Genomic DNA, 27458 nt, shown 5'->3' on the forward strand with positions numbered 1-27458 from the left:
AGATCGTAGGTTTACGCCAGGAATCAACTCTGTGTCACTGCTGGACAGAGGCACAACAAACTAATGGGCACAGTATTTTTTCATATAAGGGGTGGCGTAAGCCACAATAATTTGGGCTAGGCTTATAAATGCCTTAGGGCAGATAGCCTAGTATAAACCTATGAACCTAATTGTGACTTTCTCCTTACTCAGCCTAGTGAGAGTGACAGCACCGTCTCTCACAATGCAGTCTCCAGTGACCAGAATGTTGGATTGTGTGGTGGCTCGCCTTATTGGCTTAGAGGTAAAAGCTCCATGAGTTGTGGTTGTGTGTGTGGATGTGGGTATTGTTTTGAAAGAGTGCATTCAGACCTGCTGAGGGTGTTTGTCATGTGTGCTTTGCCTAGGAGGTGTTTGGGGTTTAGTAAGGTTATATTTAAGTGCCTCAGCATCTGTGGGTCTTTATGTCTGCTTTGAATTGTGTGTGATGGGTGTAGTGTGTGTACTACTGACAACCTTATTTACATTAGGAGTGCTTTTATGTGCAAACTTTACCTCCAGTAACATTGTATAAATACATCTCTCATATGCCATATCAGTTTGAGAATTAACTGGTTGTTTGTAAACAGGCAATTTCTGCATTCCCACAGGATGCCCATATCCACCAAGCTGGTAGCAGAGATAGTGGGACAGTTCATATCCATGGCAACAGATCCTTTTTATTGATTAGACAGTTGGAGTAAGAATATAAAGTAATGTCAGGAGTATCTAGTTTGGAACTTTGTGGGAGGGGGGCAGTGCTTGTCATTGCAAACTAGTTGTCCTGTGTGCAGCTAGGTATTGGTGAAATTTCAGTGGTCCTTTTACAGGAAAAATGTCACTCAAGGTGTCTGTGTCTATACAGGGCACTGCCAAACACTTGAGAGAAAACTATTAAGTAGACTGTGATGATTTATGGATGAAGTATTTGGGCAGATTTTCTGAAGTTAGAAGTAAATCAAGCAATACTTACTGAAAACAAATAATTAGCTTGTCAAGAATGATGGAAAGAGGGGAGTCACCTGAATGGCTACTGCTTGGCTGCTATTAGTGCTGGTCTCATCTCAGCTTCACTCTGCTGGGATACAGTGTTCCTTTTTTTCTTCTCTCACCAGAAACAAACTAGTAACACCAATCCCAAGATGAGAAGCAGGTCACAGCATGTTTGGTGAGCCACAGTCTTGTCCCAGATGGTGCAAGGGTCTATAGGCTTGTTTTAGAGTTTTCCTGGTAAATGCCTTGAATATCAACCAGACCAATGAAGAAGGTCAAGCACTTTGACTGTCCAGCCAGAAACATTCAGGAATCAATTCACTCTGCTCCTTCTCTTAACAAGAGCAAAATGTATGCACAAATTCCATCTGGCTCCTATGAAGCAGTTAAGGTTTTTCCGGTGATCAGCAGTCTCCCAGAAATAATGTTCCTTATGGTCCTCCTCTCACCAGGAGCAAAACAGAAGCACTAATCCCAATATTATTATTGAGAATAAGGCAGAATGTGGGCTGTCTAATAATTGGTGGTCATGGAGTAGATGATGTAGATTTTAAAGGTAAGATGGAAAAATGGGTTAATATCCTAAGTGTTTCAGTGTACAATAAGCAGTTAGATATGAAAGAGGGGGTAATTAAGCTTTAGCTAAGTGGGGAGCCACTAATTTTAAAACAGCAAGATAAATTGAAAGGGGGTGGGCACTTTGTATTCTGGTTCTGTGGACTACAGTGGGATGGCCAATAAATTTAAGTAGTTGAATGGGGATGATTTAATAAAATAATAATTTTGTGCTTATTTACACTAGCCAATGAAAGAGGAGAGGGAAGAAGTACTTTCAGTTGTTATAGCCTATCCTAGGAACAGCATTTGTGTGGTTTACTTAAGTAATAACCCACTCCTGGGTGTGGGTAATGCTGGATTTACCCACGGTTGGTGTGGTTTGGTCACGAGGGTGAAGCCTGAGTGGCCAAACAAAGACAACCGTGGGTAAATCCAGCATTACCCACACCCAGAAGTGGGTTATTGCTATTATACAATGACATTATTTAAGAAAAAAAAAACTTTTCTTAAATAATGGCATTGTATAATGCCTCCTTGCTGCCCTTCCGCAGTTGTCCAGTATTCTGCGGCAGTTCTGATGTACTGCGAATGCGTATGGTTACGCAGTACATCAGAATTGTGTGTGTGGGAGCAATGGAGAAAGGAAGATCTCCATTGCTTTTAAAAACTTGTCTCGCTATGTTAAAAAGAGTTTAAAAGCTGTTTTGCTATGTTAAATGAGTTTAACATAGCGAGACAGTATTTAAAATAGCAACAGAGAAAGGAAGATCTCTGTTGCTTTTTTTTTTAAGATATCTCGCTATGTTAAACTCATTTAACATCGTGAGATAACAGCAACTGAGCTCTTCCTTTCCTGTCCAAAAAAAAAAAAAAAAAAGACTTATACTAATGGAAAAAATCCGGGCAACTGGACCTTTTTCCATTAGTATAAATCTTTGATTTACAACGTGCATGCTGACCAATCAGCGTGCACATTTTGGAATATTAATGGGGGGTCATTGTATAATAGAGCAGAATAAATGGCTACTCTGTTAACTATCGGGGAGCTATATCTGACCCATTGATTCTACAGACTGATGATATTCATTCTCTGATTAAATCTTCATGACTGCCATACCTTGCAGATAACTGATGGATTATACTGACCCATACTGTAACTCCAGGTCTTTTAGTAATGCCTAATTTGCAGGCATGGCACAATTTCTCCAACCCCTGCATCTTCTCATATTTGTTTGTACATGTTGTACCTCTAGTTTCTTCCCTAACTTATTTTTGCAGACTGGGAAAGAGCTCAAAAGGGAAGAACAAGCATCACCTTTTTTCTGCGGGCTCTTTTGTTAGTGTCATTGTTGATAGAAAGCGTACCTTAAGAATATTGTTTTTAGTGAAAACCCAACCAGTGCTCTCTAGAGTACAGAAACATTTCTGTAATGCAAGCCTGCCATCTGAACAGCTGTATGCTTATAGTTACAAACAGTGCTGGTGTAAATTTAGCTGTTAAAAAAGAACAGAAGTGGATGGACTATTTTCTGGCAGGAAATGAAATTTGTCCCTGCTAAACATTGCAGTTTATATTTAAAAAAATAGTAATGCGCAGTATGCTGTGTATGTTTCTCTAGACTGTACTAGCTCCACCAAAGGCACAAGTTTATCAGGAAAAATGCTGATGACATCTCAGCTTAAAAAAGGCCTGTTTCATCAAACTAAAGCTTTAAGTTAATTTTTTCCCCTATAATTGAGGCTTTGGGTTTATTTAACATTAAGGCACTCACTGAGGGCCTTGTGAGCTGGCATTGATATTTCCCTTTTCAAAGTAAGTAAAAATCAAAAGAAAATCTAGCAAGGCTAGACTTTCCACTGTGTGATTCCTTAAACCTCTTGTATTAGAGGCAACATGGGATATATACAAATGACACTTTAAGGACATCAGGTATTTCAGCCATATGGCAATTCTGAATTTCCATGTCTTTTTTCTTTTTAAGTCTATTTATGGAGAAATTCAGGCCAATAAAGTCAAATCCCACTAGCTGTAGACATGCATGTTTCAGCCTTCTTATGGCATTATCAGCACAGCATTAAGTGGAATGTTTGGCTTACCTCTAGAAACACAGGGTTTTCGTACCCAGCTGATAACCATAACCAAAAGTAAGTGTTACAATTGCTTTTTCTGTTGTATATGATGGATAAGAAACTTGTACTTGCCATTAAGAAGTACAGAAAGTTATTATTCTTCATCAAGTTTTGTAAAGAAAGCAGCATGTTTAGGTAATGGATATAATGTGAAAAATATTCTTATACCTGAAGTTGTGTGCGCGCATTGTTCATGTTTGTTGTTTATAAACTTATACTCCATTTCACAGATTTTAGAAAAAGAAGGCGAAATTTGTCGATTTCAGTCAGAATTTTTTCAGTATCAGTCCTCTCACAGGCACTCGAATGAAGAGTTCACTGAGCACTTGTCGCATATCAGACACCTGCAAATGGTAAGACAATTCGTAATAGAAGCACTGCTTAATTAAAATTTATATAGTATTCTAATGATTAAGGTCAAGGGCATAGCAAGCCATTCATTGTGTATACCACTGTACTTTTTAAAAAGTAATTGGTTTTGACTATTCAGGTTTGTTAGAATTTAAATTAGGAAAACAAAGCCCTGGCATATTTGTTATGGCTCATAGCTATATATTGTCCAATGTCATTTCTTCAGAATGTCTGGTTGGATATTTGTTGCCCCCCCAGTCATGTCACTTATTTTTCCACTACTAAAAAGTTATACTGCCTTAAAGAATGAACAGTTGGGGAGGAGAATGCTATACTTCTGGAAGTTGGTGTACAATTTCAAATATCATGACTGTACTTCTTTTAGTGAACTATGATTTTGTTCATGCTTGTTTAAAATGTTTACCAATACTGTGACATACAGATCTTGCCTTATGATCAATTTGTAGAATGATTCACTATTTAGTGGGGATGGAAGAGGAAAGAAAACTGCTAGGTAATATATATATATATATATATATATATATATATATATATATATATATATATATATATATATATTATTTATAAAGTACAAGTTATTGAACAAGAATATTAATTTTTTCATTGATATGTCTGTATTATGAGAAGTTCTTATAACAAGAACATTATTTTCTTTTGTATATTATGTAAAGGGTCTTCATACAAGTGTACTTACCCTGCTAACAAATATATAAATACATGTATTCATCTTTTTTTTTTTGTCATCTGGCAATGCTACTACTGTTCATTAAGATTGTTACTAAATATGGCTTGACCTGAATATCTGCATATTCTGGAATATTTTGAGAAAGGCCAACAAGAATCGTTATAAAGAGCATTCAGGATTAAAATTGGATGCTTAACTTTTTGATTTTCTGGGTTCTTAGTAAGTTTGCTTTATTAATAGACGCTATGAAGTGTATCCAGAAAGTAGTTCATACGAAGAAATGTATCCACTCCTACAGAAAGATGAGACTTAGTTTAGTTTTTAAAGAAATTAAGGTTATATAACAGGAATGACTTTGTAATGCATTGTGTGTTTTTGTTTGAAATATTTTTTTTTCTGTCTGCTAGGAACTTGAGATGACAAAAAAGCACTCCATGGAACAAACTGCAAAACTTGAAGAAAGTGAAAGGCTTACACAGGACTTGAAAGCTGAGGCTGATAATGTAGTCAGACATCAGAAAAATTATGTTCTTGAAATCGAAAAGCTCGAAAAGACTTTACAGTCTTTGCATCTGGATATAATAGCTTCTCAGCAGAAACATAAGATTGAACTTACTCAGTTACAACAGCAGGTCATCCAGTCCGAAAAAGAACTGGCACAGTCTCTGGATGTATGCAATCAGAAAGAGCAGGTATGCCTCTGTCTGTCGAAAACATACATTTTTGTGAGCATGTTAATAAGGCGTGAAGATTTGCAGGACATTCCACTTTCTTAAAAATAATTTCAACATGATATACCTGTATGTTTTTTGTACCCTAGGGTTACTTTAGATATTGTGAGAGATTTTAAGTGTATTGCAGTTATGATGGACATATCAATGCACATATGAACATACAGTAGTAAGGAATGACCAGAAAAGGACAACTGTCATCTCTTGTGGCTTGGGTTATTTCTCAGAGTACTTCTGTACTGATTTCCCACCAATTATTTTTGTTGGCTGTCCACCCTGCATCTGTGCAGTGCAAATGGGATATCAACGTTTTTGCCTTTTCTAACACAGTTGTGTATTTCATTCAGGCATTTTCGAGTACCCACTTTACCCTGTTTAGGGTTGCCACAACTTATGCTACCACTGACTGGGTATATGACAGAGAACTAGCTCTAGAAAGGACATCAGTCTGTTTTACAATCATATTTTTGATAACATGAAAATGGTATGTCCTCTTCCAGTATATTGTGTTTATTTGGATCCAAGTTAGGGCCCAACCCCCCCCCCCCTTAAATATACAGCTGCTATATAGTCATGTCTTCATTTTCAATGGAAATAATTAAAAAAATAATGAGGAAACCACACAATATACAACATTGTCCCAGTCCTTTTGTATTATTGAAGTTTCTACATTTTATATTTCTGAAATGAAATGTCTGGTGAATGTCTTACAAAAACTGCACTAGACATAGGTATTTTATACCAGATACACAGCTTGTATAAATGACTGTATGAATTACTCATCATGAAATATAGACTGCTACTCTGTAGTAGTCAGTACATTAAAATCAACCTCTTGACATCAGATTAAAAGTATTGTGCTATATGTATGCATTTCCTTCATTATACAGCTTGGAGGGCAAACAGAAGTACTGCACATATCCCACAAAAAGTTTTCAGTGTTAGAACTTTTTATTGACTGAACAAAATAAATACCAGGGCTATGTTGTTTTGCCACTGCAGTCAGTAATATCCAAAGATTTCATGATGCCTTAAACATGTCTGTGCTCTTCACGAAGGAGTTTAGCTTCCGAACTAAAAACAGTACTGTACAAATAATTAAAGGCTTAAGTTAAATACACAGACAGTCATTTAAATTTAGATCTGCAATAACATTCGCTGTGACTCTCTAAGGCATTGACTGCTTGACAGAAACAAATTACTCTGGGATTAATTTCAAGAAATGGTGCCAACTGTGTGCAATTTGCTGTAATTAAGACATGAAAGAGTACTAAATATTCAGATTAAAAGAAGCATGCCAGAGCTTGATGGAAAGGTGAGGTGTGGCATAAAGGCAATAAAAATCATTCAGCCATGATTACCTGATAAAATACACACACACACACACACACATGCACACGTACATACATATTTTTGGGGAGGGTCACGCATATTCAAAAAATATATAAAAAAAAGTATAGCACATGATTTGCTTGTAAGTATGCATGTATATATAGTGTGAGTTTTGTTACAGTATAACAGGGTTAAGCCAGAATCTGTCCTTAATTTATCATGACTGTTCATAAATCAGGCAATTAGCTAAAACTGTCTTTTGTGAAAGAGCATCTCTCTCTTGCATCTCTGTTAGAAGTGATGATGGCAACGCTGTCACATTTCAGAATGTGTTTTAGATTCTAGAAATGTAGCAGTGACATTTGGAGCCCACTTTTGAGTTTGTCTTTCTCATGCATTTGGGACAAATGAATACAAGAATTTTAAGAGTACCATTGTAATTTTCTGTGTTCCTTTCATACAGAGTATAGTATTTTCCAGGCATTTCAAGTTGTTCTAATGAGTGTCTGGCATACACTTTACTTGTTGCAGTTTGTCTCATTAGAAGCCTGGTTTATGAACCATTGTTGCAGACGCTTTTGATGCTTGAGATGTCTGCAACAACAGGAATTGCTTTTTCTCCTCCTGGTACTTGACCCGGCTGTTAATGAACCTCTCTAAAATCTCCAGTGTCCCACAGCTCGACATAGCATGATGCAGTATTAAAGTACATCATAAAAGGGTCTATCGGCAGCTCTTTTGTCTTCACAGGCAATACGCAAAAGAGACGACCTTCTGAGAAAGTCAGAGGAGGATCTCCTGCAGGCAAAAGAAAGTATCAAAGCCAGAGTAGCTGAGGTAGAGCACCTTGACAGCCAGGTCAAGAACCTGAAAGTAAGCATCCAGGACATCCAGAAAGACAAAAATCAAAAGGAGAAGGAAAACATTGCACTTAAAGCTGAGCTCCAGCAGCTGAATGTGGAATTACAGGAGGTGCATAAACAATACAGAGACACAGGTAATAAGGTGAAAACAGTGTTGTTATGCTGTGAAATGTATGTGAGCATCAAAGCATTACAAACGCACTCAAATATACACACACAGTCTCAACAGTAAACACACATTTCTTGCTAAATTCCATAGTTAATGTACAAATAATCGTGTGTACATTACAGACTGTTACATTCATTGGTGGCAACAAAATCAGCAGCAAAAGCAGAAATTAGTTATGAAAATTATTCCTTTATTTTATCCAGTACAGTAATACAGAATGTCTAGACTGTATGATAGTGTAAACCTTGCCTCTAGGTGATTGTCTCTGTTAAAGTGACCCCCTAACCCCACGTGCAAAAATGGGAAAAGGGGTTGTGGATGGATGGATTTACATGCTTTTTTAAATTTGTTCATTTTAATAAGCATAATTGTGGTTAACCTGTTTTAAGGCTACACTGTTGCTAGAGTTTGAACTGTTGGCACTGCTCACAATAAATCTTTCTAGTAAAGTGTTTGGCAATATTTCAATATAACTAGATATTGTTATATACTACCAGTGCCAGTCACATCACTGAGCTGAAAATACACAGTTTTCGCCCGCTTACTTGTCTGTTGCCTAGTACAGCAGAAATCACATCATTGCTTGCTACAGTATGTGTTTCAGAATTAAACCCCCTAGAGGTCTGCTGCAAATTCTTTTTCAATACAACCAGATCATTGCAGATAATTGTATTACACAGGTTATTGATCCAAAATCGTTGTGCACCGGAAACATCTAAAAACATGATTATAGCTTTCTGTTTATTGTTCGTACATCATACAAGCAGGCTTTTGTGTGAATCACCTGTAAAAAAGCTAGGTGGAAACATCACAGAAATTACCTCTTTACAAGAATCTATTGATCACTTTAAATCAAAGGAGTGTGTTTGACATAGGATTACCTGCCAGTTTGAACATTAGGTACACTTTGTTATAGCCTGGGGCAGTTGTAAGTCTGCCAAAGGGATTGTAAATAAAGCATGCAGCTGCTAGTGCTTCTGGCCTGAGATCAGCGAAGGCTCAAGTCCAAGGCATATTGTAGGTAAACTTAAACTGATGCAGTGCTAACCTTTTTATTTTAGGACACAATATTAAGTTTACATTTTTTCTCTGCCTTTTTCTTTTAAAAATGATTTGTGCTTTCTGGTATTTGTAAAGCAGGCTTTCCTTTTTAGCTGCCTTATGTCAGATATTTTTTCGTTCTTCAGAGTTTTAAGTACTTCAGCTTCTTCTCACTTAGAATTTGCCAGCTTCGGATACCTTTATGTTACAGTGCTTTTCAACATTTAAGTTCTAAAGATGCAAATGCCTGAAGTTTCCTTGATGTGAGTCTTTCTGCCCACTTGTCTGCCATGCTTTGTAATGTATTTACAGTGAATGGCATCTGTCTGGCAGCTGATTTCTTTTAATCCACTCATTTCTTTTTTTTTTTTTTTTTTTGCAAGTACTTGAGGGTGGATCTTCACAGTCAGTGCATTCATTACATTCTTCGTTAGCAGTAATTTCGCTGTAATAAACTGGGTTTTAAGTTTGCATTTTGTTTTTCTTTTTTATACATTTTTTCCTTCTCGTTTTCTTTACATGAATAGTTTTTATTGTTGTTTATTTATATTTTTTTATTTTGCTTATTTATTGACTGGTAAACTCACTGGACAAATTGACCCTTTTCAGGCCCTCCCCAGGAGCACCCTCTGATTAAGTGACATGCTCAGACTCGCACATCAGGCAGTTGGTGGTAGAAGGAATCAAGCACTGTACCCTTGGCACAGGAAGCATGTCATTAACAACTCAGAGCGTTTATCATCTGTGCTAACTGCCACACTGATATCGATATATCTGCTCTGCTGATGTGGAAGAAGCTTATTGACAAATGATGCAGTAAATGTTGTAATATGCTGTTTCATATGTTTGAAGAATAAATCTGAGTGAAAATGTAAATATCATTAATTCTTTTTTTTCTTTGTTAACTTCAACTTAACCTTCAGCTTTGATTTTAATAAACTGTAGAACTTACACAGCACACATAAATGTTTATTTTATGACATTTCTCTCTGGGAAGGTAACCTGTGTAACAAATTCATATAGGAATCTTCGAAATAATGCTTTCTTTAAAAGGAATATGCTTCTGGCCCGGACACCGCTGTAGATTATATTTATTTATTTTATTTTATATTTGTTTACTGGGAAAGTCCGACTGGACACGGGTCCTTTTTCAGTGGATGCTCGGGTAGAAAAGCTACAATTGATACATAATTTTACGTAAAATCACATGAGAATAACATACAAATAATGACAATGCAAATATTACATAAAATAAAATCAAAACGAAATGCAACAGTACATAGAATAGCAATAGCACATAGAATAAAAATGAATAGAAATACAGTAGTACAGTACTTATGTAGTCTGTGCAATCAGTTTAACAGTAGAACTGGAGTACAATGGAATAGTGTAGAGTTCAGGAGTACATAAAATGGGTACTATAAGATAGAGAGACTAGAGTGTATGTTAGTTACTAGATATAATACAGCCCCTGGCTCTAAGGACATTTAATTTTACTATCTAGTTCTACATAGTTGGAAACTAAACATGCTAGTCAAATAGCTGTAATGTGCCCAACACGAAGAAGTATGTACACCACGGCTTTTGTACTGCTTATATTTTGTACAGATGCCATTCATACGATTATGTTTCTGTAACTCTAATCCAGCAGATTTTGTAACCTGACTGTGTAGTTATTTGCCTTTGTCACGGATTACCAGTAGAGAAATGGAAGTAGCCAGGTGTACACCATGTACTTCAAAGCATACAGTTTAAAAAAGTTTTGTTTTGTGAAATGAGATGTACTAGAATTTAACTTTTTTATGTCATTAATTCTGTTATGCTTTGTAGTTATGTATGTTGTTAAGTTACATTTGTATGCAATCCCTTATTGGCTAAATGGGTGTCTTGCTTTAACGGTGTTATTTCAAGAGTTTTTTATTCTTTTAAGCACTGTTTCAGGTTACAGAGGGCTACATTTACGATGGGGGGGGGCACTACATTCTGGAAGCTGGCATACAGTTTAAAAAGTCTTGGCTGCACCTCTCCATAGTAGATCTTTGTTATAATAGCATAGGACCTTTTGGACAGAGAGGTTTGCAAAATTTTCATTTGCTATGTTTTGTGTTTGACTGTGAGGAAAACTGGCTAACTCTGCTGCAGTTTAATAAGCTTTTTTAGCAGCTAACTCTTTTCTGCCTGTGGCACTATGAAGAAAGGATTACCCCTAGTTTAATCTCACATTTACAACTCAGAAGAGCTCATTATATTTTAATTAACAGTCATTGCTAACTTTCTGGATCAAAGAAGCTTCTGAATGAACTTTTATGAGACTGGCAAGTCAAAGTTTGACTGACACACACACACACACACACACACACACACACACACACACACACACACACACACCACACCACACCCCCTCAGCATCTCACTTTGATATTACATATTATTCAAGCTCTAGAAACAATCTGGGGTAATTTATTTCCCAAAGCTTTGGTGTTCCACAAATTGTTGATAGCTACAAACTGATTCTCACTGTACTCGGGCTTACAAAATTCATAGAAAGAGATATGCATCCTCAGTTACCTGACCCCTTTAACAGCCACAGTCCCCTAGTGTAGGCCAGCATACATTTGGGCAAGGGTGTAGCACCACACAGCACTCATATACCTACTGATTATTCTGCAGAGCATGGGCCTGGTCACAAGACTGGTTTTGTGGATTTGCTACAACCTTAATCTGTGTAAACTCACCTTTGTCATCTTGTGTGTCATCATATTCTTTTCAGATGTTGTACTAGGATATGACTTTGGAGCAGAGAATATTATCTCTTTCTGAAAGCTTTTTTTTCCCCGAACTAGAATGAATCAATAGCTTCCTTCTGAATGCTTGTTATCTGCAAGCTTTCATGCTCCTGGATTGCTAAGCTGCTGTGTTTATCACTGAGAGTGAATCCAGCTACTCAGCAAACAAACCTCATTTCTGAAATCCGCATATATGATCTCAGTCTTGGCCAGTACCCTATTTAGATGGGGATGGAGACTTAGACTGACTGGTAAATTTTAAGGGTTCTTCTTTGCCTAAGCTCTCTTCACCACCACACTCGGGTACACTCCAGTGCCCGCAGAGCTGCCACTGCTGCCTCCATTCATTGGTCAGTGTTCTGATCCCCTTTGACTTCACACATGAAATCCAAGATACTTAAACTGTTCCACCTGAAGTAGCTACTTCCCCTTCAGGTACAGAGGGCAGCCCACTCTTTTGTGAAGTTAAATCATGACCTCTGATTTGGAGGTGCTGATTTTCATCTCAAGCAATTGGCACTCAGTAGCGAATCACTCCAGTAGATGCTGCAGATCAATCATTTGAGGTAAGTAGGACACCATCATGTGTAAACAATAAAGATGCTGCTACACCCATTTCCGAGCAGGATAATTTCGACCACTTGACTGCATCTGATATTCTGTCCATGGAGACCGCAAACAGGAGGGGAGAGAAGACCCACCCTTAGTGGAGTCCTGTCCTTACTTTTTATGTACTTGACTTAATGCAGAGAATATGGACACAATTCTCATTCCGCAAATTCAAGAACTGAATGATACCCAAAAGTGACCATGGGAACTTATATTTTTGTAGTGCTTCCCTCAAGACATTTGAAGTATTCATTCAGATGCCTTTTTCAAGTTCAGGTTTAGATGGTATTGATAAACTCATCTACTCTCTCCAATGTCTCTGCAAAGACAGAGTTGATCCAGTGATCCATGGCCAGAATGGAATCAACATTGATCTTATTGGATCAGAAGGTCAACTAATGGATGAAGTTTCATTTTCATCACCCTGGAGTATGCTTTTTTAAGGGCTGCTGAGAAGTGTGAGCCCTGTGTAATTGAAGCACCATCTCCTGCCAAACTTTCTAAAAGTGGGGAACACTACTTCCATTCTCCAATCCAGAGGCACTGTCTAAGCCCTCTATGCAGTACAGAAAAGTAGTGTTAACCATTGCCTTTAGCATTTCCTACCTTAGTTCATCCATTCCTACAGCCTTGCCACATTAGAACTGTTTAATGGCTGCACTGATCTCATCTACTGAACTGGAACCCATTCCACCATCTGCGTCTAGCACTTCCTGCTCAGACAAAGATATGTTCATTGGATTCTGGAGTTCCTTAGAGTATTCCTTCCAGCTCTTAACATCACCAGTCAAGGTCCGAGGTTCTCCATCCTTGCTAAGTGCAGACCAGGTAATATCCTGACTTCCCCTTCTGAGTTGCTAAATGGTTTGCTAGAATTTCTGTGAGGTCATTCAGAAGTCATTTTTTATGGCCTTACCAAACTCTTTGCATACACAGACCATTGCTTTGATGTTTTCCACAGCTGCTGCTTCCTGGCTTGTCAGTACTTATCAGTCAGAACTGTTGATCCTTTTGTAGCAGATGGTTACCCTCAGCACAGGTGTTTACCAGCATGCGCCAGGAATGACATCATGGCATGTATGAACCACATTTTTCCAGTGTCTTGCCATTGCCACAGGTTGAGGACTTGAACACAGTCCATTTTGTTTCTGCATCCCAAATTTCTAAGGTTACTTAAGACAAGTTGTTATGGAGGCGGAAGTTGAAATCTTACCATTTAGAAATATTAACCAGGCATTCTGAGGACACCACTGCTAGACACGTGGGTTTCCCGGATCTGTACCTGCAGCCTCAGCTGTTTGATCTAATTTACCACCAAATGATGATTAGATGAAAGCACAGCAACTCTGTTGAGCTGATTGTACAAAATATATCATATGACCTAAGACATAATGACATGACTATAAAGTCAGTGGTTGACCTTTGGACCAAGGAGCAGTGATGCCAAGTGTACTTGTGGTTTATTATGTACAATCTGTGACCCTCTGGACCTTTTCTTGTTAGACACTGTTACTAGACTCCGGAGGGGGAGATGGGGACATTATATTTCTTATTTTTTATTTTATTTCTTATTTTTTATTTATTTGTGTTTCTTAATTGGGGTAGAGCACTGCTCTCCATGGGTCATTTTCAGACTCTGTCCAGGAATGCTGACTGGTTAAGTGACCTACTCAGAGTTACACATTTAAGGAAGAGGGAATCAAACACTGGACCGCAGGAAACAGTTTATTGTAGGATTATAGGAAATATAAGAAGAATGAGTCTTGCGACCATTTATGTCTTTTCATTACCCATCCTTCGACACTACCTTCTTTTTCGAGGTGGGCCTGACAGGTCAGGTTAAGAGTCAGTTTAGTAGGACTGCGTACCAAGGGAATGCCGCACAGAGCAGCCAAGCTTCTATAACACTTAGGGTTGAGTCAAACCGGTATCACTATAATGAGCATGTTTTACAGGTCCACATACCCACCACTGCTGTATGTTATGAACTCTACAGGCTTTTCATTGATGAGAATTAATACTAGCCCCGAGGCAGCAGTAGCTATATGAAGCGCCTTATGGGCTTCCTTATCTTACTACTCATATTAGATAGCACTATTTTGAAAATATCCAATCTTTTTTTTGTTTTTGCAACCTTTTCTCAACCATCTAGAATTAGACCATTTCACAGCCATCCGGTTAAAGGCTGGACCTGCTGGGTATGGACACAGTTCCTGCTGTATACTTTTTTACATTGCTTACTTGTATAAATAGTGATAGAATCTTTTTAGTAGTAATTTGGAAGGTCATCAAGTACAATTCAAGCTGATATTTTGAAAGCCCATTGCCCATGGTATATAGCATGATTTGACATTACTTTGTTTTACTAGGATCTCACACATTCAGTAGCATATGAGTAAATACAAAAAAAAGTAGTCTTACCTAAACTCAGAAGTGCAGGTCTTCAGTATCTTTTGCACGTCCACAAAACAAACATCATCAGACTTCCCATCCATGTGAAGCAGAGTTCCTCCCTAACCCTATTTAAGCACAACTTAGACCACTGGATGGGTAACAGGATATTCACCCCTGGTCTAGCGCCTATGCCTGTGATGGACATTCATAGTCAGTAAAAAACCCATGTATATATAAATCAAATTTATGGGTCACATTTGGGTTGCAAGGCTAGGCTTATAAGTGTTGTAATGATTGTTAGCCTAGTATATACCTATGAACCTGTTAACACCTCATAACCTTAATCCTGTGTGCTACCTGCCAGACTCTCACCAAAATTTTGGTAAGCCTTTCCATTCACACAACCAAATCTCTCAACCGTAATTAAAGATGTTTCACTTATAAAATGGTCACCCGTATCTGCTCCCCCATTATTCAAGTGTTGTGGCCCCCCCTCCCCACCCCACCCCAGCACGGGGCTGCATATTGTCTAACTGAAGGGATAAGCAATATTCATTGCTCTGTAGGCCTTGGAAGCAGATGCTTCTGGGGCTCTTCCTCATATGATTAAACAACCAATCCACCTTGTGGTCTCTAAACAATTAGGAGATATGCAGTCCTACCCTGTGTGCAGAGAGATGACATTTGTCTAGCAGTGGGCCACAGACATGCACATTACCTCCTCCTGTGTCTTCTGAAGCTGTGGATTCAGAGGGTCGAATGCAGTCCCCCAGCCTCCTGTATTGGTTAGTGCAGCATGGCAAGTGGAGGTTGCAGTAGATGTGGTCTCCATCCTGTAGTAAAGCACATTCCTGTACACCTTCCCACCATTCAGCTGATTCCACACCTCGTCAGAGTTCAGGGGAAAAAGATGAATAATTAGTGTTGCTCATTGGTGGCTGAGGAAGGTGTGGTTCCAGGCACTAAGATCCATAGTATTACAAGTAAATCATCTTATTCTGGATACACCTCATGGTTATGGCAACAGCTGGCTTTGCTTCATAGCTGGCTCCAACAGTAGGATCTTTGTTTCCACTGTATCTCCCATCTGTAGCCTCCGGTCTCCATGTTGCAAAATAGTACACTGTTTCACCCATGTCAAGCAGCTTGTAAGTCATACACTATTTCACCCATATCAAGCAGCTTGCAAGTCATCTTGACCCACCTGAGATATTTAGACATTTTTTCTGTATGACTGTTGTTATGGTCAGTACTACAAATGAACTGTCTGCAAAGCTTATGGATACATCCCACAGTTTACTCCTCAGTGGGTTCATACAGCTTGTTTTCACTTCAGAATGACAAAAGGGATTTTGTCCCCATCTCTTCCACTTTCCAAAGAAGACAGTGTGTAAAAGGTCTCTGGTCTGGCCTTCTTAGATACCCATTAGTGAGCTATACTTTTGATACTAGGCAGCATAACAGTTTCTTGAACTGTAGAATCCTGATCGCAAAATGAAATGCTTTATCTTTTTTAAGATACGGAAACCCTGTAGTTAATTTTGTTGTATGTTTTTTTCTGATGGGATATTTTCATTTCCCTGTGACCAAGATCCTGTCATTTGAGGGATTCTAGTTCAGTCTGCTGCGGGAGGCCTGAACAGCATTGCTGGACATAATGAAAGTCTACTGGTGTATAAGCATCTGGCTACCTCAAAGGAGACTCTCTTGAATTACAGTGGGACAACACAGTTTTCAATACAAAGTGCTGCATCGTGACATGTCATCTGCCTCATATGTATTCACCATGGTTCTAGCCATGGTGGTAGTGGCATTACAGGCAAAGCTAACCTGCTGGGATGGCTGGCTACCTGTAGCCACAGCAAGGGATTCAGTAGTTGCCATTTTCTTGACTGTTCTGTGGTTGTAGGCCCTAAGAAGGGATAGGGAGATTATGATAATCTGGGATAAAGTACTTTATTCCCTTCTTTTCTCATGGACAGAGCTGAATACTCTGCAGCATTGGTCATTCCTGTCCATGGAGAGGGTCCACAGAATTATATTTTGCTGAAGCAGAGGTAGATTGAGGCTTGTAGAATACTGTAGCTTCCTTGATCTAAAGACTGCTATGAAATTCACTGTTCTTGTGGGGGACCCATCATTCAATAAGGGTGTTTAAATAGATTGTGAGATACTATTGGTGGCAGAATCATTCTCATGTTGTCGGACATTTGTCACTGTGCTCTGGAGTCACTGAAAATCTCCTCCAAGCTCAGAGAGTCATTTCCATTTTTGCTGCTGAGCTCATCGCGGGTCTTGACAGTGGATGCCTTGTTAGTAGCCTGGGAATCCTACATAGGACCTTCCGTGATGTACAGCAGATGGTGTATTTAGAAAAGTAGGACCCACACAAACCTGCATGAATAGAGTATGGTGATTTCCTTCCCTTTAAGCTCTAGAGCGTAACATAAGTCTCAAGTCTGTCCTTTTCACTTCAGACAACCAGATTTTAATGTGCTGTATGAAATATGGGGTGAAATCCACTCATTCACACTGTGCAGACAATAATGGACATTCTGAATGGGGCATCATTCTTTCAGCTATTCACTTCTTAGGAAAAGTAATTGTCTTAGTGGACTCTCTCGCACTCCTAGTTCAGTTCCAGTTTTCTCATAAAACTGCAAATAAACCATGCTCATTTAGTGACGATGGTCAAAAGTTGAGCACCTTGAGCTTGTTTGGTGTGAAGATAATTTGCATTTCTCATTTTCTGCTGATTTCAGCATGATTGGGAGTTCACAATGCGCATCTTCTTATGTTAAGGGAAAGAAGCTTCATATAACCTCTAATTCTGCTACACCTATTCACAGCATAAGAAGACTTTTGTACACCTTTCCCTTTAATTCTGTATGTATTCACAACATTTAGAGAATAAAGACCAAAATAGATCTTCCCTGACACTTTGCTTCTGAAAACAGTGTGGTGTCAAGCTATTTGGTCTGTGTTACCGTAGTCCAAACTGAAGAAGCTAACTCCCTAGACTGGGGCAACAACTTGCTCTGTTTTTGGGGGAGGTCTGCTTCCTTAATTCTTGTGATCCTGCTGGGTCTTCTGGTAAAGCCCCTAAAGGTGAAACAAAAAATACTGTTTACTAGTTGTATCTACTATACTGAGTAAAAGAGGTTTTTGACACATCATGACTTAATAGACTTCAGAGATATTATGCGGTTGCTGAAGAAAGTTTTGTATCTTCCTTTATCCATGAAATGTCTGTCCCTGGTATACTTCTTGTTGCATAATATCACTGTCCAGGTGCTTGAGTAATGGCACATGGCCAGGATGTGTGTGGGGGGAGGGGGTTGTTGTCAGGGTGCAAGTTACTAGTTGCTTGCTGAGGGGTATGATAATACATTGCTTGGCCTTAAGTTTTAGTGCATGGTTTTGACACCAAGTATTTGTTTAGGACAGGCATTGTTGTAGGATTCTGGTGTCCTAAGGGAAGTATATGATAGCACCAAGTTTGCAGTCATCTGTGTACTTTGTTAGCCACAGACCATTAACATTAGCTTTGATATCTGAGAAGTAAGTGCCAAGAGGAGTGGCCCAAGCACTGAACCCTCTGTCACTCTGCTAATTGCAGGTGTTTTGGAAGAGGCAAAACTGGGTTCTGTTAGTGTGCCAGTTTGCTATCCAGGAAGTTACATTGAGGTTGACATGTAGCTAGGAGAGTTTATCTATGATTCTTGAGTGTAGGATGTTGTCAGATGCCTTTGCGAGGTCCAGATATACAGTGTGCAGTGATATGTCCTCATCCATTGCTCCACTGACTTTTTGAAGAAATCAACCAAGTTAAGTAGACAGTAACTTCCCTTGACGAATCCATATTGCATTGGGGTGAGAATCTGAAGGTAACCTATATCCTTATTTGCTAGTTCCACAATGATCCTCTCCATAGCCTTACAGATGAGGTTGGTTAGATGTATGGGGTCTATAATTACCTGTGTCCATTGAAGCCCCACTGTCATGCAAGGGAATGATTGTTGCTGTCCTTGATTTACCTGGCACAAAGCTTGTTTTTAACACCTTTATTGAATTATCATATAAGATATATGAAAGAAAACAAAGCATATTAACATGTTCCCAGTTGCATACATTATACATCCCATGTATTCTTTTGCATAACTATCATCAATCCAGCATTACATAAATTGGTAAATTCCTGCCTTCCTTTAAACCTCACTCCACCAAAACATTACTCTGCATGTATTGTTCCACAATTTCCTTTTTTTTCTATGTAATTTGCTCCTACCCTTTTCTAAAGATCCCACTTCCATTTTTTATCTCTGTTGCAATATTCATTCTTCAAATACAGTTGGTTTAGGCTGCAATTTCTATTTTCTAGTAATTGCTTTTTTTGTCAGCTACCAGAATTAAACTTGACAAGACCTTACTATGTCTATACAGTTCAGATCCTGTATTGCAGCTCATAAAATCATTTCCTTAGTTACACCCATTTGCTCACTGAATATTTATCAGAGTACTCTGTAGGGACTTTTTAAAGACTGCCAACTCATTACACACATAAAACATATGTTCCCAGTTACCTCTTTCTTCCCTATCACATGTCCTGCGTTTGACATCTACCTGAAGAAAAATTCTTTGGCGTCTGCTTGAGGTATAAAAATGCATATGCAAGTACTTCCAAGCAAAAATCCTAAGTCTTCTAGACTTTGTTGCATGTTTGGGTGCCATTCATATGTCCTCCCATTGTATTTGCTTGTCCAGTCTCTCTTCCCAGTCTTTTCAAACCTCCTGTGATTGGTTCCTGTAGTTATCATGCAACATTTTATATGCCATACTAATAATCCTTTTTTTTAACAGCAGCTTCAACTAAAAACTCTACCAGAGCAGGTCTTTCACCTAAGATTCCCCTATCCCTTTCTCTTTGCCTGCACTCTGATATCAATCCCTAATAGGGAAGGCAGTCTCTAGCATTCAATACAAATATCTTTTTGATCTCTTCCCATTCTGTTGCCTTTTGCTGTCTAGTTATTTACTCCCAATACCTTGGTTCCTTTGCCAGTTTTCTCCAGTAAATTCCAGACCTCTCTTGCCTATTCTCTGTACCCTTAATTGCAGTCATCATTGTTTGTAAAATCTCCTTTCTCAATTCTTGTGTTTTCTTAGTTCTTAGAATTTTTTCTGCTAATTTATCCATATAATGTTCTGTATGTCTGTTGTTATTCTCCATAAGGATCTGCATGTAAAATCCTACTCTCCCTTTATTTCTTGACTTTCCCCCACTTCATCATTCCTTTTCACTTTGAGTTATAGCTTTCTGCTTGTGTTATGTATATGAGCCTTAACTGTGTAGCTCTATAATACCCATTCAAATCACATATTCCTAAACTACCTTGTTCTACTGGAAGGATAAATTTATCGTACTTGACCTTTGCCCTCTTCCCCTCACAGATAAATTCCTTCAGCACTCTGTTAATTATTGTCCAAAACTTTTCCTCTGATTCATAAAAATATGCATGATCTATATATAAAACTAAAGAGAATAAAAACAGTTTTGCTACTTGTGTCTTGGTATCCATGTCCATAAGCAACATTTCTAGTTTCTCAGGTTTTGTGTTATCCTTTTTTTTAGTCTCATCCTAGATATCCTTAGCTGCCGTAACAGAATCCTTTTTAATCCATACTCCTAAATATTTCATTTTATTGTGTCCGCATAAATATTGATATTGCTGAACCAATTCATATTGTGGGTAGATAGTTTACAGCTATAGCCTTTATTTTATCTTCATTAATTTTATATCTGAAAAAGACTTAAAACTGTCTCAAAATGTTCCCCAACACTGAGACGTCCTTTTTTGGTTTTATCAGCTACAAAATAATATCATCTGCTAATAAAGCCAACTTTTCTTGATACCATAGCAATTATACCTTGAATTTCTGAATCCCTTATTTTCTTTGCCATTGGCTTTAAATATAAAGCAAATAAAGGTGAAAGGGACACCTCTGCCTGGTTTATTTGTTCAGACTCAACTTGTCAGAGAGGATCCCTCTCATTTTAATTTTTGCCTCTGATCCATCATATATCCTCCTTATTAACCTTATTATTGTATCAGGGAATACAAATGCTTCCATTGCCCTATGCATAAAATCTCAGCCAGACTGTCAAATGTTTTCTCTGCATCAAGACCCACTAGCTACAGCAGTATTGTCTTAAATTCAGCTTCCCTCTACATCATCATTGTTCTTTTATTATTGTAAAATGTTTGCTTTCCCTCCGCAAAACCACTTTGATCATATTTGCCATTGATTTATCTATTATAGACATAAACACTTTATAATCATGGTTTCAAATTGAAATGGGACTATGTGAAGCAGGGTCTAATTGGTCTTTGCCACCTTTAGGTATTACAGCCACCACAGCTTTCTTCCATGATGTTGGTGCTTCCCCACTTTTTAAAATACTGTTAAACAAAACATTCTAGATTTTTATCACTTTCTTCTCTCCTAGCTTCTTGACATCCACAAGGTTGCCATCTATTCCTAGACACTATCCTGCAAATTGATTATATGTCACCATTGTTATCTCATCTTCTCCTAACTTAACTGTTAATTGTTGAACCTCATCTACTTCTAAAATTGGTATAGTTAAGTCTTCCATAAATATTCCCATTTGTGCTCTTTCTTGATGTCCACATTTCTTTGCTTTATATAGATTTTCATAACATTTCTGTAATATCTGTAATACCTGCACATGATCTGTTTTTATTTTTCTTGTTATATGCTCCTTAAGTTTGACAACAACCCTTTCTACATTCTGTTGCCTAAGTAGTTGTGCTAAACATTTTTTGTGCCCTGGGTTATCAAAAAAACAGTTGCTTAACAGCAATCTTTGCAAACTCATGCATATTATCTAGATATTCCCTTATTTTCTCTTTAGCATTCTGCAGTTGTGCCTCCTCTTGTTCTGTGAGATCCCTCTTATTCTGTAATACTTTGACCTTTGTCAACCCCTGTAAAAACTCCTTTTATCTTTTAACCATATCCCTTTTTCTTTTATCTCTACCCTATTTTTAAGCTGCATGTTCATTTTATTCCACTCATTAGCTATAACTTCTGAAGACATGCTTGTATTCCCTAAATAACTCTTGAATAATTTACACTATCCATTCTTTAAATTCCTCTCTTTTTAACAGGTAAGTGGGGAAGCATCAGTGACTCATTTTTACTTCATTACCCTGCATTATTATCTTAATTTTTATTGGTACATGATCTGAAATAGTTATTGGGTATTTGTTGAAGCTTTCAATTAAATGCACATGTTCCTGTGAAGTATGATTTCTGTCTAGTCTAGCCCAGGTATTGTGCCTTGGAGAATAATATGTAAATTCTCTCATAAGTTCATAGATAAGTACTAGGCTATCTACAGTAAAGGATCTTGCATTGGCAGTGGGGTCATCAATGAGGAAGGGGCTTTTGAATTTAGCCAAGTTATCATTTACTCTAGTAGCATAGCCATTGCATAGTCTCTCAATGCCAAGGTATTTTGTGGATGTTTTAGGTTTCAGTCTTACACTGAATGTTACTGACTTTTGTTCCTATTTGACAAGAGAGAAGTTAACAGTTGCTGGGGAACAGAACTCTCCCATATTGGCGAGGACCAAGTCCAGGATTATGTTACCCCTGGTTATAGTGTCGACTAACTGGCTCAGACAGTTTTTGTAATAATAACCAAAAATCTTTGGGCATTAATGTTTGAGGATATACAAGTCTTCCAGTTGATGAGAGGGATAGCCGAAGTATCCTAGGAGAATGGTGTTTGGCTTAATGCATAAGGACTCTATACTGGTTAGGTAGGAGTTATGGGCAGAGGGAGAGATACACAGGGAGTCCTCTAGTTAACTATGATGTAATCATTTTTTTAAATAGTAAGTTAGATGTGGAGGAGTTCTAGGTTATTTTGTCTAACATGTTTGTAGGTGAGATAATTGTTTAAGAATATAGCAACACCACTGCCTTTAGTCATTTTGTCTAATGCTGTGGTCCTCTAAGAGTGATAGGCATTGAAGCTCTCCACTGATGGAGTGCTTTCACTGGTCTTGAACCAAGTCTTTGTGATGATGCATATATATAAATATATATATATATATATCAACATTATACAGGGTAAGTACTGTTTATAAGATGTGAAGTTTTGTTAAAGCTGCTAACATTTACCTTAATGTTTTTCTGGATTCTGTTTAGTTACTTTGGAAGCTTTAGAGGTCTTACATTGCCTGAAAGTTTTTAGCCAATATACAAAAGCATTGGGGGATAGGTGCAGGTGAAGTGGTTTACCCAAGAGTGAGAGAGTTACGACTGGAGCAGATTTCAATGGGCATGTTAGTATAGGGAACAAAGGGGATGAGGAGGTGATGGGTAGGTATGATTTTAAGGAGAGGAATGCAGAATATCAGACGGTAGTAGATTTTGCGAAAATGATGGGCATGGCTTTGGTGAATGTATATTTTAAGAAGAGGGAGGAACATAGGGTGACATATAAGAGTGGAGGAAGTTGCACATGTAAGCAATAATGCCTGACAGGGTGTGTGTTAATGTGTAATTAACACCTACCCAGAGGTGTTATGAGGCCAGACACCAATGAAGAAGGCCAAAACAGGTCAGATTCTTCAGCTGTGTCTCCTGTACTGGAAGTCTCTCTCGAGCCTGGTGAAAGGCCAAAGGATTGTCTGGTTTCTGGGCTGGATTGCTCTGCCATGATCAGTTCAGAGGCCAGTATGGATCCAGCTTTCTCACATGTTCATGAAGACCTTGCAGATGTCCATTTCAGATGTTCAGGGGGAGACGCAACTGATTGGTCATCTCCCCTCAAGATATCTAGGGATCAGGATTCCTCTGAAGAAGAAGAGGATTCTGATGAGGAATCCCTGTCCTATTCTACCCAGATTCCTTCCCCTTTGGATTATGGCTCTGAGGAAGAGGAGATTGTTAGTCTTGAATCTTTCACCCCCTGCTAAAGCAATTCCTCAGAGGGGCCAAAAATTTAAGACACCCCCCCCTCCAGGCGAGCCCCTTCTCCAGCCTGGGACCTTAATTTTGTATTGGAAAAGCTCACTCTCCCTCCATTTGCACCAGCTGCAACTGCAGAGTTGAAATTCCTTTCTTGGAAAACAGCCTTCCTTTTAGCCATCACTTCAGCAAGAAGAGTATCTGAATTACAGGCCCTCATGGCAGGGGAGCCCTTCATTATGTTCCAAGCAGGCAGGGTTTCCCACAGGACCAGCCCTTCCTTTATGCCCAAGGTGGTGTCTAGTGTGGCCCTAAATCAGTCCATTCATTTGCCTACTTTTTTCCCGAATCCACAAAACAAAGAAGAACGAATACTGCACTCTTTGGACATACACAGACAACTTAGATTTTATTTGGACAGGACTAAGCCACTCAGAAAATCTGAACAGCTGCTAGTTGGCTTTGCTGCAGGGGCAGAGGGGAAGGCCATTTCAAAGCAAACCATTTCTAAATGGATAGCCCATTGCATTCATTTCTGCTATAAGCACCATGGAAAACCTACCCCACAGGGGATTAGATCACATTCCATGAGGGCTGCATCTACCTCTACAGCCTTCCTCAGAGGAGCCCCTACCAAGGACATCCTAGAAGCTGCTACCTGGAGCTCTGTACATACCTTCACCAAGCATTACCACATACCTATTTTTTCTAAATCCACAGCTGGTTTTGCCACTGCAGTCTTTCAGGGCTTAATAGCTGGTCCTTATGCTCTCTAACTTCCTCCTCCCTTGCTTAGCTTTGGGAATCAACCCAGATGTAATGACTGCAAAAGTGAAACATGAAGAACATAGTACAGTTGTGTACAATTACCTTAAATGTAGATGTTTGAGTGTATTTACTGTTGCAATCCTGGTTACCCTGCCTCCAGCCCCCTGACTTCTCTTGGCTCTACCTTTACTTCTTGTTTGGTGTATTTAAGCTTTCTGGTGTATTTGTTTTTTGATGGGGGTGAAACATAACATATAATTGCTGCCCATTGTGGGGGCACCTGACATCTGGGGCAAGAAAAACTGATGTAATGGCGTCGGCTGCATGTTTTATACCCCTGACGACCTGATGTCATGGAAGAAGAAAGAGCATCCGATGCAGTAATCCAAGACTCTGGTATTCAGGCCGGCTGAGGGCTACCTGCAGGCAGATAACTCAAATATAATGACTGTAACAGTGAATACACTTGAACATCTACATTTATGGTAAGTGTACACAACTGTACTTTTCCAAGCAAACTATTTCCTCTTGGATTTCTAAAATTTCTTTTTGTTATTCTTATCATGGTAAGAGCCTTTCTTCTATGGTCAAGCTTCACTCTGCTAGGGTTTTGGCTTCTTTTGTTACTTTTTTCAAGAGTTTGGGTACTAATTCTGTCCTTGAGGCAGTTAGGTGGTCTTTGGTACATACTTTTACCAAGCACCACAATTTGGATGTCATACCCAGAGCTAGAGCTGGTTTTGCCATAGCCATTCTTCCTGGGTTCCTAGAAGACTCTGCTTGTCTCTTCCTCCTCCCTGTCTTCTACTTCCTGAGCTTTTACACTTTCCCTTATGTTACGAATGCAACAACAGTGAAATGGAAGGACATAGTACAGTTGTGTAAAGTCTTACCATAATAGTAGATGTTCTTCTCTTCACTGTTGCAGTATTCACTCCAGCGCTTCTCCCCCTGGTCTTTTGTCCCTCTGGATGTATATATACTATCTGGTATCATAGGGCTGGCTTTCCTCCTGGGGCTCTCAGTTCTGAAGATGATACATCTGGACATCATCTTTTTGCCCCACGTCTTGTGATTGTGATTACTGCATTTATTATGTATGCTGCTTTTAATATTTAACTGGTATTATTGTTTTTTGTATTGCTACTCTAAAGCCATTTCTATACACTATTTCTGCAGTCACTATTCTACCTAGGCCTCACTACATAACGCCTCACTTCTAGCCCCACACTCCAACCTGCATCCACTGCATACCTCCACTCCTCACTTCTAGCCCCACACTCCAACCTGCACCCAATCCATTCCACTGCTCACTATCAGAGGCTTCTCTTCTACTATCTCTGACCATATTCCCAAGCTGCTAGTACTAGTACCCATTGATTCATTTCTCTGACTCCCATACAGCACCCACTGCTCCATTCCTTTTTCTCCCTTACTTACCCCTCCCCAATAAACATACTACCACCATTCCAGCTTTGTACTCTTACTTGGTACCTCTGTATCCTAATGCCTCTCATCTCTCTTTTTTTTCAGGTTAACAATAACCACTCTTTGAAGCCCACAGACCTACCCCGCCTGGATCTACATGCTGCCTAACCCCATCAAAGATTGCCTTTCTCCATTTTGTGTGCAAATAAAGTATGACCAGCTAAAAGTTACTTGTTAAGCTTTTCCTTGTACTGCTGCTCCCCTGGTTGCTGTTTCTTGCACCTCCAGTTCGCTCCCTGCCATCTACTGTGCTCTCTCCCTCTCCTGGCTTTCTACAGCTACTCTTTTCTTGTGCTCCCACCCCTGACTATTATACTGTTGTTTGACCCTTCTGAGCTACTGTGTCCTGTTGACCTGGGCTAGCTTCTTACTGTGTCCTGATACTGCCTTCCCTACTGAATTTTCAGAACATCTCTGTGCCCTGCTCTACTCCCTCCTGTCTCTCCTTCTGTCAATCTTACCTGTTTTTGCTGATTGTTTTTCTTGAAGTCTCTTGGGTTCTTTGCAGGTGTTGTTTTTCTTGAAGTCTCTTGGGTTCTTTGCAGGTGTAGCCCCACTCCGTTCACCCTCACTCCGCTCAGGCTCACTTCGCTCCCCTACCCTCCCCCAATTCCCACACACCCCCACATCAATTACATTTATACTGTCCATTCCCTCCCCTTCCTGCTAACTCACTCACTCACACACCACTTCCTGTCTGTAACCATTCACACACTTCTTCTAGTCACATTAAACTACATCACTTCCTATACTAAACACTTCCTCATCCTCACACCACACCTAACACTCTCCACACACACAAAGATACAGCTCCTATACTTTACCTCTCCACTTCTTATATTTCTTTCTGTTGTAATCTCCTATCACACCAACCTTTCTCAGCCCCACACAAACTCTCCTACCTCATGTACCCCTAAACCTCCCCCCCACTCCTTCATAATCTCCCCATCTCTCTTCAACTTCTCCAGTAATTGCTTTCATAAGCATACTATATTACAGATCTACCCTTTCTCTTATAAATCCAAACCAAAACTATACTACCAAATCTTATTCCTACCTCCCCTTTCTTCTTCACCTAGTAGTATACTTCTGTCTGGCGACATCCACCCCAATCCTGGCCCCACCTCCTCTCCACACAGCCATTCTAGCCACAAACTTTCCCCTACCTCTCACTTTCCTCATCTGACACACCCTCTTCATCCCCACTATCACCAGACTCCATCTCAGAAACACCTAGCTATCTATTCCCTAAATATCCAAAGCCTCACTAACAAAATTACTGAACTGAATATCTGGATAGCCCATATCTCCCCTCACATCTTAACCTTATCCGAAACTTGGCTAAAACCACACATCACAAACAATTAAATAATCCCACCTGGTTTCAGTTTGTACCGCTGTATTAGAATCTCTAAAAAGGAAGCTGGCATTGCCATCATTCACTCTGATGGCCTCAACCTCTCTCCTATCACCATCCCTATTCCAGACTTCCACCCTGCTGAACTAATCATCCTA

The 27458-nt window shown here is 39.1% G+C and overlaps 1 protein-coding gene across 2 annotated transcripts in view; it reads left to right on the forward strand.

Annotated features, from left to right (window-relative positions):
- LOC122797053 (polyamine-modulated factor 1-binding protein 1-like) overlaps nucleotides 1–27458 on the forward strand; it is a 2450839-nt gene that overhangs the window by 964774 nt on the left and 1458607 nt on the right. For both annotated transcript variants that reach the window (XM_044065829.1, XM_044065830.1), the window contains exons 17-19: nucleotides 3930–4052; nucleotides 5164–5448; nucleotides 7570–7816. In XM_044065829.1, coding sequence (XP_043921764.1) covers nucleotides 3930–4052; nucleotides 5164–5448; nucleotides 7570–7816 — 655 coding nt within the window. The remainder of the gene's footprint in view (nucleotides 1–3929; nucleotides 4053–5163; nucleotides 5449–7569; nucleotides 7817–27458) is intronic.

This window comes from Protopterus annectens, chromosome 3.part0 (genome assembly GCF_019279795.1).
Source record: "Protopterus annectens isolate FY-2018-M chromosome 3.part0, PAN1.0, whole genome shotgun sequence".
Classification (NCBI taxonomy): Eukaryota; Metazoa; Chordata; order Ceratodontiformes; family Protopteridae; genus Protopterus; species Protopterus annectens.